General features: G+C 28.9%; 2 protein-coding genes across 2 annotated transcripts; one reads left to right on the top strand and one right to left on the bottom strand.

Moving 5' to 3' along the window:
* Window positions 1-696: 696 nt before the first annotated feature.
* Window positions 697-3,518, bottom strand: LOC111032494 (dehydrogenase/reductase SDR family member on chromosome X homolog). Its single transcript, XM_022312864.1, has 5 exons — window positions 2,611-3,518; window positions 1,965-2,072; window positions 1,662-1,851; window positions 1,457-1,478; window positions 697-1,339 (listed from the first exon to the last, which is right to left on the bottom strand). Exons 1-5 carry the CDS (start codon window positions 2,723-2,725, stop codon window positions 1,151-1,153), a joined length of 624 nt encoding a protein of 207 aa, XP_022168556.1. The 5' UTR covers window positions 2,726-3,518; the 3' UTR covers window positions 697-1,150.
* Window positions 3,519-3,766: 248 nt separating this feature from the next.
* LOC111032495 lies at window positions 3,767-14,869 on the top strand. The gene is made up of 8 exons (XM_022312865.1): window positions 3,767-4,211; window positions 4,286-4,456; window positions 6,828-6,939; window positions 13,808-13,973; window positions 14,031-14,199; window positions 14,268-14,445; window positions 14,500-14,639; window positions 14,710-14,869. The coding sequence occupies exons 1-8, from the start codon at window positions 4,113-4,115 to the stop codon at window positions 14,830-14,832; spliced, it is 1,158 nt and encodes a 385-aa protein (XP_022168557.1). The 5' UTR covers window positions 3,767-4,112; the 3' UTR covers window positions 14,833-14,869.
* The last annotated feature ends 598 nt before the right edge of the window (window positions 14,870-15,467 follow it).

Here is a 15,467-nt window from a genome sequence, read left to right as displayed (position 1 = left end):
GCCACTCATCGGAGTGTCCACAATCAAGATAAAATATAAAATAAAACCTGTTATTAATATAATCATATAGATAGTAATATAGTATCCTAACCACAGGTGGTTTTCCTACCTGATAATATAATGCTCGCATTATTACCATCAAGTCTCTTATATAGAGTTAGCATTTTTAACGAGCGACAAAGTTCACGGGATCAGCTAGTAATATATATAATTTTAAGAAGATAAATTTTACTGTAGTTTGCAGCACATCATTATTCAATATTTAGTAGTCAGGGATCGCCTAAAAAAAAGTTCAGAGTCATGATAATATTATGTACTATCCCGGTGCACTCCTATTATGATCACCAGTCATTACTATATATGCAACCAGCAACCATGCGTGACTCGTTATAAATCCACTCTGTTTATAATACTTCAATTTTCAATGAGAAATTATATAGCTGATGATCTAACCATTCCTAATTCTAATATATTTTTTAGTTTTAGATTCTGAGCTGAGTAAAGAAAGGATTGATTTAAGATTTATTTGTTTTTTTTTTTTATTGATAACAATAAGTAGTTGGAATAATGATTTGATTTTCAACTTCAGTAACATTTCTGGTGGGAAAGTATATCTAGTTAGTCAAAATTGAAAATTTCCAATTATTTAGAAGAATGTCAGGAAAACCGAAATAAATAATGAAGGAAAAACAGAAATTTTTATGCAAAATTAGACTATATTTGACAAAATTAAGAACATTTATACATTATTGACATACAACAGTATGACACCATCACCTCTAATCATTAGCATGCTCTTGATGACAAGGTACACTCAATACCTACTGTTATCTACTTCCTCGGAGAAAGTTTCCTACTTTTAAAGAATTAAATTGTATAATAATAAATAGGGAGTTCCTCAAAAATTCAATAGTAAATTTAAATATAAATTAAAGCTAAAAATAAAAATAAATAAAATTTAAATATAAACCATTATCTCACTGCTAAACAAACAGATATTTTTAATTTATTAATTATTATTTTACTAGAACATTCAGTTTTTTAACATATAAATACAATTATTGATAACTAAATCAGTCTTTAATGATATTGAATGAGGAATAACTTTTAGAATTTAAAACGTCAAATTAAAAATTAATTAAAAAACTAATCATTCATTTACTTTTAAAAAATGTTTTATCATAACCATAGATGTATCATAAAGTTTCTTTTGTGTCTCTTCATCATCAGCGTATGGTAAGTATTTTGCAGATTGACAATTTGCATAATAACCACCACATCCTTCTAATTTTGGAGAAATGCAAGCATAAGCAACACTCCTTGACCCTTCTTCTGGAGTCTGAAATTAAAAATATGTATATAAATATATTGCAGACAACAANAATCCAGTTTTTATCATAAACTAATGTAAATTACAACAGTACAGTTACAAAAAAATGGGAATGCTAGAGGGTGCTATAGAACCCCTATGTTTCAAACTACTTAAATATTTGTTAATTATAGGATATTATGTGTGATACACTAAAAATGTTTTATCACTTATTCATGATTTTGTCTCTAGTAGTATATTTGTTTCTCTCCGTTATCCTTCATAGTCGATGTAAACATTTTGTAAGCAAATAGAATATATTTAAATAAAAAAAAAGTTGTGATCTATGAACTAAAATAATTCAATTATAAGTTTACCATTATTTACAAGTATATGAATTTGATCATGATTGGATAATACTTTTTCAGCAAAACTTTTTACTGAGGTAAATGATTTAAGATCAAGTTCATATATTTCAATGGATGCGTCTGACGAAATATGCTGTTGGATTGTTTTTTGACCTGCCTTCACATTGCGGCATCCTAGTAAATAAAAATACATTAAAAATAAGAAAATGTTTACACATATTAATTTATTATTAAACATAATATACCTACTAACACTAAATAAATATTTAATAGCAAATAAAGATTACCAATTACGATATGCATCTCACATTGAACTAGTTTCTTCACTACTTCCAGGCCAATACCTCTAGCTCCTCCAGTAATAACGGCAACTTTTCCTTGTTTGTTGATAATTTCTAAATATCTTTTAAAATTAAAAAAAAAAAAATTACAATAGGTACCAGGGCCGCCCCTAGGGTAGGGTGAATGGGGCTCCGAGCTTTCACCATAGTTGGACAGGTCCCACTATTATAGATACAGTAAAAAATCAAATTGATAAGCAAAAAATGTTGAATTTAATCAAATAATAAATGAGTTATAGATAAGGTGTACGTTTTTCCTGTAGTCATTTTTGTTGATATAATACTCATAGGCTTAGAATGGTGGGACTTGAGAATTGTCAAGCTTTTCGGCCAGTGTTATCGATACTGTAAAAAAAAAAGCCATATCCCACCCACACAATTAGGCTTACGTCTTATATGACTAGGCCTATGATTACATCCTATAACCTAAAACCTATTTTCAACTTCAGTAACATTTCTGGTGGGAAAGTANAATTTCTAAATTATAAAAATTAATAAATATAAATATATACATAGTATAATTTTAATAACTTCACAATTGCATCAAATACTCTAAATGTATTAATTAAAATAAAATATTTTATAGTCTTACCAAACTTATTTTTATCACGATTTTTTAAATCATCAAGAACGGCGAAAATTCCCAAAAAATAATAACATATTTGGTATTGTATTATTTTAAAATATGTCGACAGAATTTGAAACATTTTAATTTTTTTATTGTGCTTTAATAGACTCAAATTGTAATCAATGGTGAATGGTCTCTAATTATAAGTTTCTGTCACTCGGAATACACCATAGACAAAGAAAATAATGTTTTTAATAGTTATTAATTATATCATAATAGTTTACAAGTTTTATCCCTTGAATACAAAAACTTTCTCTTTTCACCGGAGAAATTCATTCGTATAATTTTAACCATAGAAGTCAAAAAATCAGTGCAGGAACCCTTTACTGTAATGCAGAGAGTAAGAATTCTAATACAGTGTAGTATGAAACTGTAAAAGTAATTTCTAATCAATAATCATGTATCTGTAAATATAGAATTTGGACAAATGACGGTAGGGAGTATGGCCCTATTCAGATAGGTCAAATATGCTGAACGGCATAATTGTACATACAGAGCGATTCACCGAGCATGCTCACATCCTTTCCATGCATAATATTCAAATTCTGTTTTTTGAAATTTTTATGAGTGGCATTAAGATCATTCAACTTCTTGGATTTCGTATACAATTTAAGCAATTTAAGGAGTGCCTTATGGCAGTACAAAATTCTTTAATTTGAAACAGCATTTTATGACGAGAATTATGGTCGTTTTCATTTAGAAAAAAGTTGTTTTCTTAACAGAAATACAAAATACCAAAATATCCTAAATTTGCATAAGCAATCTAGAGCTTGGACAATTAATAGGCATTTAAGAAGGTATTTTTGAAAGTATATTCCAAAAGTTTGTGCACACAACAAATAACAATATAGTTTGTGTAACGTAATATTTAAAATTTAAAATCAAATAAATTCTTAATGTTAAATGAATCATTCTGTATGTGCAATAAAATATATTATGCAAATTATTTCGCACAGTTGGCTACGCTAAACAATACGACAACACTTGCAACAACTACTACTACCACAATCCGTAGAAAGGTTAAGCCACAATCAACTACACTGTATTTTGCCACAGAATAGCTGCTGATAATACGACTGCTATTATTTACTATTTTGATTTTAGTTCCTGATGGATCAGAATTGAACATTTGAGAACCGCTCAACAGCTGTTTGGTACTTTGATCATCTGTTTGTACCTTTCTCTCTTTTGTTGTTGTTTCATTTCATTATAACCAAAATTTGATCATCCTTTGTTTGAAAAAGATTTTCTTTAAAACAGAACACCGCTCGCCGCTCCGACGAGCGAGTTACGTTGAATAAAAAATTGTGATCAATATTTCTGTCAACCGTTCATCGTACGATCTTGATCTCGGCAGCGTCCTCAAAAGGAACTGAGGGTGTCGTTGAATCCGGCTACTTATACTCACCGGTACAACTATTTAAGACAAACGGCTCTGTAGGAACGAATTTCAAAACTCGTCAAAAATGTTTGTGTCTTGCAAATGTCTGAACATCCAAATTGAAACCAAAGACGAGCCGATCAAATTTGATAAACGTTTGTTGGGCGGTGGTTTCTTTTCAAAGGTAAAAATCGACTTTTGCCTTTTTTCGAATTTAGTTTACCCGTTGTAGCTGCAACTTTAGTATTTTTCTTTTAGGAGTTGCTGTGCTGCGAAGTGATTGCTGTCACCAAGCGCCAGGACTGTTTAATTCTTGAAGAAAGAGCCTTTGGGTGGTTAATATACAAATGTCTCAACTGTGATATGCTGTGTTATGCTGTATCTTCGGATAAAAACATACTAACAGTTTTGATTAGTCCTGAATTATTGGTAAGATTAATTAACAAATAGGTTAAATTAATTGTGGTTTGCTATTTAAATTTTCGTCTTAATAACAAGATGAACATTTTTGAATGAAATCAATTTTATGTTGATGTTATAGAAATAATATATTGTCGCATTAGTATGATATTATCATTTTACTGTGTAATTTATAAAACATGACTCATAATTTTATTAAATTATTGAAACATGTATTTTATAATGATGATAAATTAACTCTATCTATCTATGTTTAGGTACTTTAAGATTTTTAGTACAGCATGCTTTATAATTTTTACTGGGTCTAAAAATAATTTTTAAAAAATATTATCCATAATTTATTTAGGCTGAAAATGTAATTATATTGCTAGTTTTAAAAACCAAATATTCTCTACTTTTAAAAAAAAATCTTAAAAAATGAAGATAGCCAGAGTAGGTACCCAGTTTTTGAGATCTTACCCTTTTTTGGTAAGCTAGTTCTTTCAAATCTTTATTTTACTGTATATTTATTTTAATTTAATTTGTATGACATCTGCTATACCAGTAGCTCTCTCATCACCTCTATCATTCGTTCAAAGTATACATTTAACTTTTACTTAACCAATGATTGACTTTTAATATTATACCTCATAAAAATGTACAACTTAATATATTTTATTATCATTCATAAAATTAAACTGAAAATAGTAAATACCATTCAATATTTATTTGTATTAATTACAAGATTAACGTTGATATTCTCCCATTAGAAAGATTCTTCAGTTCCATTTGAACTATGAGTACTAATATGTGTATTCAATTCACTTATTGATAAATTAACAGATAGTGTATATTACGACATAATCTTCTATTTAACTTAATAATATTTGGATTGCTAATAAATAAAATTATTTTTATCCCTTGTACACTACACTAATTTTTCTACATAAAATGTTCTACATTTCTGATATGAATAATGTCTTTTAGAGGATTTTTTGTTGTGTTGTCTCTATCTTGCAAATGCGAAACATAAAAAATGTATGTTCAGTTATTTTTGTTATTCTTATTTGTTTTAATATAAGAGCAAATTTTCCAATTTTTATATATATTTCTAAACCTATTAGGTTGTGAATAATTATTAAACTAAAGGTTCTTCCAAAGGTTTCTCTAGTTCGTTGGAATTTTCTTTTTAATATTTTAATCTCTAAGTATATAAATGAATCACTTCATAAACACTTCTGAATTTCAACCTTAAATAATCTTGCTATGATCACCTCCAAAAAAACACACAAGACATTCAATACTCACTCAAATCCTTTAATCACTCAACTGTCATTCAAACAAATCCCAGGTAATCCACCCAGGCGCCTGAAAAGGAACTGGTGTAGGGACCTACTCTCTCCTTAAAGTGATTTCTACAGGGTGCCACCATTAGTTGACTTCCCCTCCCCGCTAATCAACCCACATCCCATTTACTTATTGTACTACATGTAAATACAGATTGTAAATAAAAATTTGTTCAATAAAAAAAAAGTATATAAAATGATTATGTAAAATATAAAAATGTAATAATGTTCATACCTTACTTCTGAATTAAAGCATTAAACAAACCACAGAAAATATTTTTACCTTTAAGTTTTATAATAAGTAAATTTACTCTAATATTGAAATTAACAAATCAGCAGTGTAAGACAGAGACAACACTTGCCTCTTAAATTTAATAAATATTGTTACATGATAGCTAATAAGTAATAACAATCTCAATAATATTTCAACAGCATGTGTTGTCTCTGTCTGTCTGCTGATTTTGTTTATTTATTTATTTATGAAATATTATTGAATCGTTTATAAGCTATTATGTAACAATATTTTAATTTATTAAATTTAAGAGCAAACAAAAATAAGTTAACAAATTCTTATAACTTAGATAAAATGTACTGTATCCAAGGTTAAAGGCATATTTATCACTCGTTTTTGTATTAAAATACTTGTATATATATATCCGATTCATAATAATCTACATCCAGAGTTTAAACTATTTTAAGTTATGCTAGTAAATTTTAAACAGTATCATAATATTACTTTTTAAGTAAATTATATTTGTCTCCTTTAAGTTTATCTTTGAATTCAAAAATAATAATGTTTTTATACAAAAGTATAGAGAATAATTAGAATTCTACAATGATTAATAATGTGTATTTAAACGTTTACTGCACATACATAAACATATACAACCATAAAATTATTTAGTTATGTAATAAATGAACTACCCAGTTCTCACATAATAACATTGTTTTTTGTGTAATAATTATTAATTGAAATTCATAAAAAATATTGTTTTCACTATCTCAATAAAATCCGTTTAATTATGTTTAATTGTATTTATTTTTATTATTCACAGACTGATCCAAAACAAATACAAGAGCTAAAAAATTCAGAATGCTTTTCACCAATTTATGAAATTGTTATTAATTGGACTGACTCTAATCAATTATATTCTCCACGCCTATCAGGTAAGTTTTTTTTCAATGGCTTAGCTTAGAAGAAAACATACAATTTTTTATCTATAATTAATAATCAATATGGAAGCAAGATTAATCAAGCTTGTAGTTATTTTTAAGATGTTATTTATAAATGTATACCTACTGTTGTCTTATATAAATCCACTTTTGATAGATAATTAGCAAAACGTGACTATTTATATTACCTAACTTTTTTTCAAAATTCTATACTTCATATCCCAAAAAATGTTTAGGATTTTATTAAAACTAATACATTTAAAGAAATTCCCAGTCGTAAGTTTGTACCAAAATGATTTTTCAAATAATTATGTTACACAATTTTCTTTAATCATTTTTCTAGTGTTTATGCTGATTCTATGTTTGTGAACTCCCCTCTTGTTGCTTTTAATTTCCCCAATTTAGTTCCACTTTCCTTTCAAAGTCTTAAATTTCTTTTATCTTCATGCTCGACCTTTTTATCTAATACCTTTGAATCCTTATTAATTTGTCAACTCACTATAATAGGTTTAAACCTTTTCACTCAGTAAGATTAGAAGATGCAGGAACAACAACAATTTCACACACAACAATCATAAACGAAAGAAGTCACAAACTTAGGGACTGGTTTTGCCATCTATGAATCAGTTATTTGTGGTTAAAAGTTAAAAGATGTTAGGTCCAACATTTCTACAATAACCTTGAAGGATAACAATCTTCATAATATTCAAATAGAGTTAAACAATGTTCATGCACCAACTGAAGACAAGGATGATGAAAAAAGAAAGAGTTTTACCAATAGACTAGAAGAGATTTGTGTGTTTTGATACTATGGGAGAAAATATAATAACTGTACTAGGCGATCTAAATGCAAAAAAGTGATATATACTAATAAATGGCAGGGATACACAGTCTCCATGAATACTCTAAGGATTTTAGCACAAGACTATCAAATTTTGCATTCAGAAAAGGATCAATTGTTAAAAGTATACGTTCCAAATCAAAGATATGTACAAATATTTGTATGTGTCCCAATAATCAGTCCATGTATACAAACACCATGTGAAGACAGGTTTAAAATCAGAATAACTAATAAATGAACTAAACCTATCAATTATTAGTAAGTTTTTGAATAAGAGAAAATTTCAAAAATTATTGTAGCCGTAAATTAACTGGTTTATGTGGATAATATAATATTGAGTATCTACTTTACTGGGAGAGTCTGTTAAATATCTTGAAAGAATTTCATTGTCCACTAAAACTGGTGAATATTATATCAATCAATGTCATGGAGACTTATAAGAGCTCAAGTAGAAAACACAAGAACTGACCCGGATATAATGAGCTCAAGGTGGTCTGAAAATGTGATCAGAGAAATGAAAATTGGAACTCATGAAGGCATAAAAACACAAATTGAAGATATTATTTAGGAGACTTTATAGAATTGAAACTAAAGTAGGATCATATATTTATTAAGAAAAACCGAGTATGTGATGAGAAGGGTGCATAACAAAATCTTTAACTTTAAAACATTGATCGTCGATATCTTGAACTAATATTTGCGAGAACGGCAAAATATTGAATAGCAAAATCTTGAACACAAAAATTCGGAACTTTTCTACTTAACCGGGCACCCATTTTTTTGGGGGACTTTTTACCGATTACACAGTTAGCGGCACTCGTCGCTACGCTCCTCGGCGCCTTCGCCTACTCCGCTAATCGAAAATATCCTTCGACTTGCTATGCAACGCCATCATAGGTAGTTAACACGGTAAAAAAACATTAAAACATAAATAAAATAAAAAACCATTATTAATTCAAGATTTTGCCGTCCAAGATATTGCCTTTCAAGATTTTGTTGGAATCATTAATTCAAGATTTTGCCATTCAAAAGTTAGAATATTCAAAATTTGGTCAGAATTATTAATTAAAGATTTTGCCGTTCTTTGCAAATATTGTTGTCAAGGTATCGACGTTCAGTGTCATGAAGTTCGAGATTTTGAAGGCCTCCCGATGAGAATATGGGACTTACCGCTTTGTCAGTCCATAAAAATAGATCAGTTTGAATTTAAAAACGTAAAAGAACCCAAGAACCAGCTAATATATTATCTGAAAAAAATGAGATAGCCAACATGGTACCTAGATGCAAGAATTTAACGGGAATTAAATGTTATTATTGACTCATAAAGTTGAAGAGGTCAGGAAAAAAATGTAAAAAAACAGTTGTATGCATCCCAGCTGTTCCGTATTACCTGCGTCAGATACGACTATAGCTATACTGTACAGAGCTGAAACTTGGCCACTAAGAAAACTGGAACATAATAAGTTCATTGTTTTTTAAGCAAATTTTTTGGGGGAAATGTGTGGCTGAGTCAATGATAATGTAATGGAAGAGAGGAGACAAAGAAAGAATAAATCTGGAAATATTAAAATATAGTGATTCGGATTTATTTAAAGTTATATCAGAAGAAGATTGCAATGGACTGACAATGATTGAAGAAATCAAAAATAGCTGCTACGTGCAGCTACTTGAGCCGAACTTTGTAGGAAAAAAGCCTATATGAGAAGGCCAAAAATACGCTGAGGAGATGTCTTTCAAAATTATGTTGAACGTTTCGGAGTTTGTCGATTGCGTCCCAGATGCAGGTAAATGATTTTTTGCCTACCTTTTCCGTGTGCCGATTGCGTCCTATTGTATAGTAGGTAAGCGTTAATGTGACAGATAAATTGTCATATTATACATCTAATATTTTTGTCATACATGATGTGGAGGTATATTTAAACACGAATTGGTTTTTACTTGATGAGTTTACGAACATTTTATCTGAATGCTGGTACTCTTATCGATTTACGATCACGTGGCGATTTAGTACTTCAAGTGCCTTAGAGTCGAAAGATACTTTAAAGTTTAGACTTAATAATGAATACCATTTTTAGTGAAAAAAATAAGGAAATCCGTATAATTGATAAGTTTAAATATCGTTTCCACAAAATGTTGGCCAATGATGTCGAGCGTTGGAGTTGCACAAATAAAAATGTTTTTGTATTATTATTATTTTATAACACTGACAAGAAATATATTATTTAAATTATTTATTCCTATATGTTTGGATTTATTTTTATTGGTTTTTGTATTATTATTATTTAAAAATAATTATTAATTATGACTATTCGTTTTACAAAATGTTATGCTTATATATCATACAACAGGACGCAATCGGAACATAAGAAGGTAAGAAAAAATAATTTACCTATCCGACTTGTGGACGCAATCGACATACTGAAAAGGTATAAAAGGTTGAAATGGGACGCAATCGAATGACGCCCGAACGTTTGAGTCTTTGGGAAGTGTTTCTAATCGGAAGAACCCCTGGCGTTTTACAGATAAGAACAGAGGCCCCCTTTTGAGACGAGATGTCCTGATGACCCAATAAACCCAAAAAGAAGAAACCTTTTCTTAATAGTGCGTAACATAACAAGTTTTACGCTCAGCATATCACGTTTAGTTCCGTTAATTTCATACCTAGAGTGAATTGACCTCCTATAAAATGTATAGGTAATATTATTATCTATAGCGTCTCTTAGGCTTTTTATTAAATTAAGTTATGAATATTTTAAGATATACAAACATTTTATATTTTTAAATAACTCATAACTCAATTTTAAATTAAAATATAATAAGAATCCTCTGAGATGTCCTAGATAATAATATTACCTTTAAATTTAATAAGAGGTCAATTCATACTTTTTAAACTAACGTAGCTAAATGTGGTCAGATGTGTGTAAAATTTGGTATGTTACGCGCTTGTAAGACGGAGACAATAAATGTCCGTGTTAGCTTCCTCTTAAGGGATTTTACTCTACTGTTTTTCTGAAGCAAAATAAGCCTATACGTGTTCCAACGTACTAACTTGAGTTTTACTCCCCTAATATTCTGAAAACATGTTTGAAGTACATGTTATGTAGTATATTTTAAATACTCTAAGTCAGGAACTAAAATAAAATTTAAAACTTTTTTTATTTATTAAAATTTATAAAAATACGAGATTTTTCCTTTTAATAATATTTTTTTTCTTTTGTATTTCAAATAGTTTATTATACAGTCTGTTATTTTATTTTATGTACAATAAGTTTAGTGACTTATGTCGATTCGTGGTCTTAGGGGAAGAATCCGTCCATTAATGGAACTTTCCGGTGGTGGGGGTGTGCTTCCTAATTATTTAAGAGGTCTTGACACCAATTTCGTTTTAATCGCTTTCTGGGGTCACTTGGGATGTTTCAAGTAGAAAGATCGGAGATTAAAGGATTACGGTGTTTAGAAAGATTTGAGTGGAAGCGTTTGTAAAAAATAATGGCTACGTGTTGCACTATTGGGATAAAGAGATCTTTATGGAGTGTATTATTTGAGACAAATCCAATTATGGAATGTTTGTATTTTTTTAATGTTAGATGGTTTTCCTGCGACCTAAAATTGTATGCCATATGACCCAATTAGTTTGAACAGAAGTTTATATAGAAGAATTTTGATGTGTTAAGAGGTTAGGAGTGGTCGTAGTGGATCGATTGTTCAGGGTGATTCGCTTAGTATGAATGTGGTGAGCACAGGTTAGTCGGTGGTCTGTATAAAGATCTATGTAGCGAATATTTTGTGTGGCTGAGATAGGTAAGTTGTTGAGAGTTATATTAGCCATTAGGACAGTTCCTCGGCCTGTGCGTGAAAGTGCAATGAGCAGATTTTGATTCCCCATTCTTCGTACCAAGTTTGAAGTAAGTTTAAGTGCGATTGAATTAGGTTTGAAGATATTTCTGATTCTGAGTGTTACGATAGAATGGCTTTGTCGTCTACAAAGTCACCTGTTGTTATAAGCATGGTTGTGGGTTTATCTGAGGTGATGATCTTGGTGCCAAACTTTATTAAAGGCCTGGGTCATGTCTAGAAATGCGGTTGTGCATATTAGCTTTTGTTCCAGTGAATATGAGATTTTGTCAATTAAACGGTGTACTTAGTGAATGGTACTGTGGTTTGTGATTATTTGGAGTGTTTTCTTCAATTACTGGAATAATGCATTTTAGGATACGCTTCTTGAAGATTTTTTAAAAGAGCGGGAGTAAACTTATTGGTTTGTAAGATCTAGGAGAAGTCAGGATGTTTCCCTAGCTTCGTTATTATCACAATTATAGAGAATTTCTATAGAGCAAGGAAGTATGTTAGTCCTGTAATTGTGTTGTAGGTGTGAATTAAGAAAAGTATGATTTTTTTGGGTAATTGAGAGGATACGTCTGAGGTGATTAGGTCAAAGCTTGGGGTTTTTAATAATATTAAATTTAAAATGTTACTCAAGGGATCTAAAGTTGACCTATCAATAAAATAAAATCTGTTTTCAAAATTATTATCAGTGTAAAACTCAATTCTGTACATTGGAACATGTATATTAGTAATTGTTCCTTAAATAAATGGTGGTGTAGAATTATCCCTCAAGCACAAAATCAATCAAACTATTAGCTATCATTCTTGTAAATCATAATTAAATTACTTTTAAATTTTCTATTTTCCATTCTATCCCATGTACGATCGCTACTTGAAACACTGTCAACCTATTATACGTATAATTGGGTTTTTGAACTCATCTAATTCAAATTAATTAATTATTTATGCTCATGCCTATTCTAACTATTAAATAGAATTTGAAAAAAGTTTTTCAATTCAGAGAGTTGGTTATCATTCCTTAATTCCTTTCCAATGTATCTCTTATTCTAATGCAACTATTGATATAAATTATAAGTAAGGCTACGATTATGATGCACTTTGCATTGTTTTCTGAAATAATGCTACCCTCGTTTTAGAACAAATACATTTAATTTTGAACCAGAATAATACATTTTTATTTGACATTTTTTGACGATTTTCAATTTGAAGTTTTAAGAACATTTTTGGAGTTTTTGAATCCAACATTTTATCTCAAGATTTTTACAAAAATTAAACTAAGTATAAAATAGGTATTATATTATATCTCACGATAGTAAAATGAATATCAAATCCTAGATAATGACTAACGGCCTTGTGGAAGTCTAATCTGTTAGAGCAGGGGTCACCAACCAACTTGTTGAGCATATTAAAGATTAATTATCTCAATATTATTTTATCATGTGCGTAATCTTAAACATACTTTAATGCATTAAATACATCGTAAAGTATTTAATAGCAATGAAAAACGGTACATTTTCTGATGGTGAAATAATACAAGAAGAATATTATTGAATATCCAATTTAATATTATGCTGCATGTAATAATAAATTTATATAAATAAATAGTGGTTGATCACCATATACTTAAAATTTTAAAATGTAGCTTACTTGTTGTGAAAGGTAGGCAACTCCTGTATTAGAGCAATGAAATTGACGTCCAATAATATTGTCCAGTAAGAGTTTTACTGTTGTAACATGCGTACATTTATTTTCCATAACGTTTTACTTTATTATTTGAGTTGATTGTCTTAAGTTTAATAGATTTTCAAATGTCTAAAGTTAAATGTTTGACTGCAAGTCAAATTGTTTTTGCAGTTTAAAACAATCAGTTTTATCCGTGAAACTTCTTTACAATTTTTTTAAATTTATTTGATCATTCATACCATATCATTACTTACCAAGTTTATATTATCAATTATACTGAAATTATTTTTAAAAAAAAATTAGTGCATTATTTATAATTTTTAGGACATCAAGCCCAGTCCTAATTATAAGTTAGTTCTCATGTGTATAGTCTATTCCTGTGACCATTGATTGTATATTATAAATTATAATCAATGCAGTCCATAAACAATGTGATAAATAATAAATAATTTTACCTATCTAATTTTAATTTTTTAATTTGATTGAAAATAGGTTTGGTGCCCCCAAAAATCAAAGCACTGCAACGACAAATGAGTGAAGTAGTTGAAAAAGAAACAAAAGTTGTGGAAGATAAAATAAGAAAATTCACAGAAAATCAATATTCAAATTTGGAAGAATTCAGAACCAAAGCTCAAAATGATTATCATACTTTAGCTACGTAAGATATTTTAAATTTTTGTTTTCGAATATTTTTGTACAATATTAATATTTTTAGAATATTAACCGAAAAAGATAAAAAGCCTAAATTTGAGAATTTACCTGCTCGAACAAGTACTAACAAAATGTCATCTCCTGTACAACAGTTACCAAAACCAACAATTACTACGCTCAAGAATAATCCAACAATGAATTTAATGGATTTTACATTTAAACCTTATACCAAGGTAATATTTAAGTTTTATTTATTTATTAATTTTGTAATCATTTTTAACCCTAACTAAACTTTGTTTAGGGTAATGAAAATAGTTCATCATCAAAAACTAGCCTAGTTAAAAAACCTACAGTCGGGGGCAGTAATGATAGTGGATTACCTCCAGCGTCGTTTGATGCAGAAGGTTTATTTCCTCTTGAAGACATGGAAAACCTTAAGATAGATTGTGCTTCTGATGATGATCTTTCTGAATCTGAAGGTAATAATTGATTAACAATTTTGATTTATTAATGAACGATAATTATTTGTTCAGGAGAATCTGGAAGCCATGACGAAGGTATTTACATTCCGCATCACAAAAAATTAGATATGGCTGTATCTTTACCAGTAGATGTACCAAGGTTTATGGTCCACAGTGGCAGTGTTCCAAGTGATGTTAATCCTCGTATTCCAGTAATTTATTATAATTCAATTATTATTAAAAAAGGGAATACCTTAATTATACATTTTTTTATTAAACTAGGTTGGACGTGATACTGAAAATAAAATGGATATTGCTGCTAGCATAAAAGCATTGGCAAAAAGTGTTCATGGTGATAGAATTTTTGGAGAACTACCTAGGCCACGTCTGGGATCTCAAATTTGAAAAAAGATTAATTTTTTTTTCTGTTAAATTATATTATCATACAGTAATATAAAATTTAGAATCTGTAAAACTTATTTTCCAAAAGTTGGTCTATTGTGGATCCTATTTAAACAGGTGATGAAGCGTTGATTTTCAAGAGTATAATTGATAACTTTTAATTTGCTTACAACTATTTTGGAAATATTTTTAATTATTTAAGTGTGATAAATCTAAAAGTACAAGATTTATAAGAATATATATTATATAATGCATATATATATTATATATGTATAATGCATATATTTTAATAATCGCTTTGATTTTGTATTACGCTTATATTGTTGTTATAAGTTTGTACGTTTAAAATATTTTCTATATATATTTTTAAAAAATGAAAGATTGAAATCAATTTTTACATTAAATCTACTTTTATTATGTCATATAAATACTGTCTTGTTATTTTATTTTTATACTCGATACCCTATAATATATTATAAGTATGATCAGGCCTGTGTTAGATATATTCCGCCCTAAAGTGAACACTTAAATGCCGCTCTTCTTTACCAATATTTATTTAATTTTGCCTCAATTGTTTTCATTTTGAATATGATCAAATAAACATTTGGTATACATTGTTTATTCTCCAGGTATTAGTT

The sequence above is a fragment of the Myzus persicae genome, unplaced genomic scaffold (genome assembly GCF_001856785.1).
Source record: "Myzus persicae strain clone G006 unplaced genomic scaffold, MPER_G0061.0, whole genome shotgun sequence".
Classification (NCBI taxonomy): domain Eukaryota; kingdom Metazoa; phylum Arthropoda; class Insecta; order Hemiptera; family Aphididae; genus Myzus; species Myzus persicae.
The sequence above is the reverse complement of the archived record's forward strand: the minus strand, read 5'-3'. Positions and strand labels throughout refer to the sequence as shown.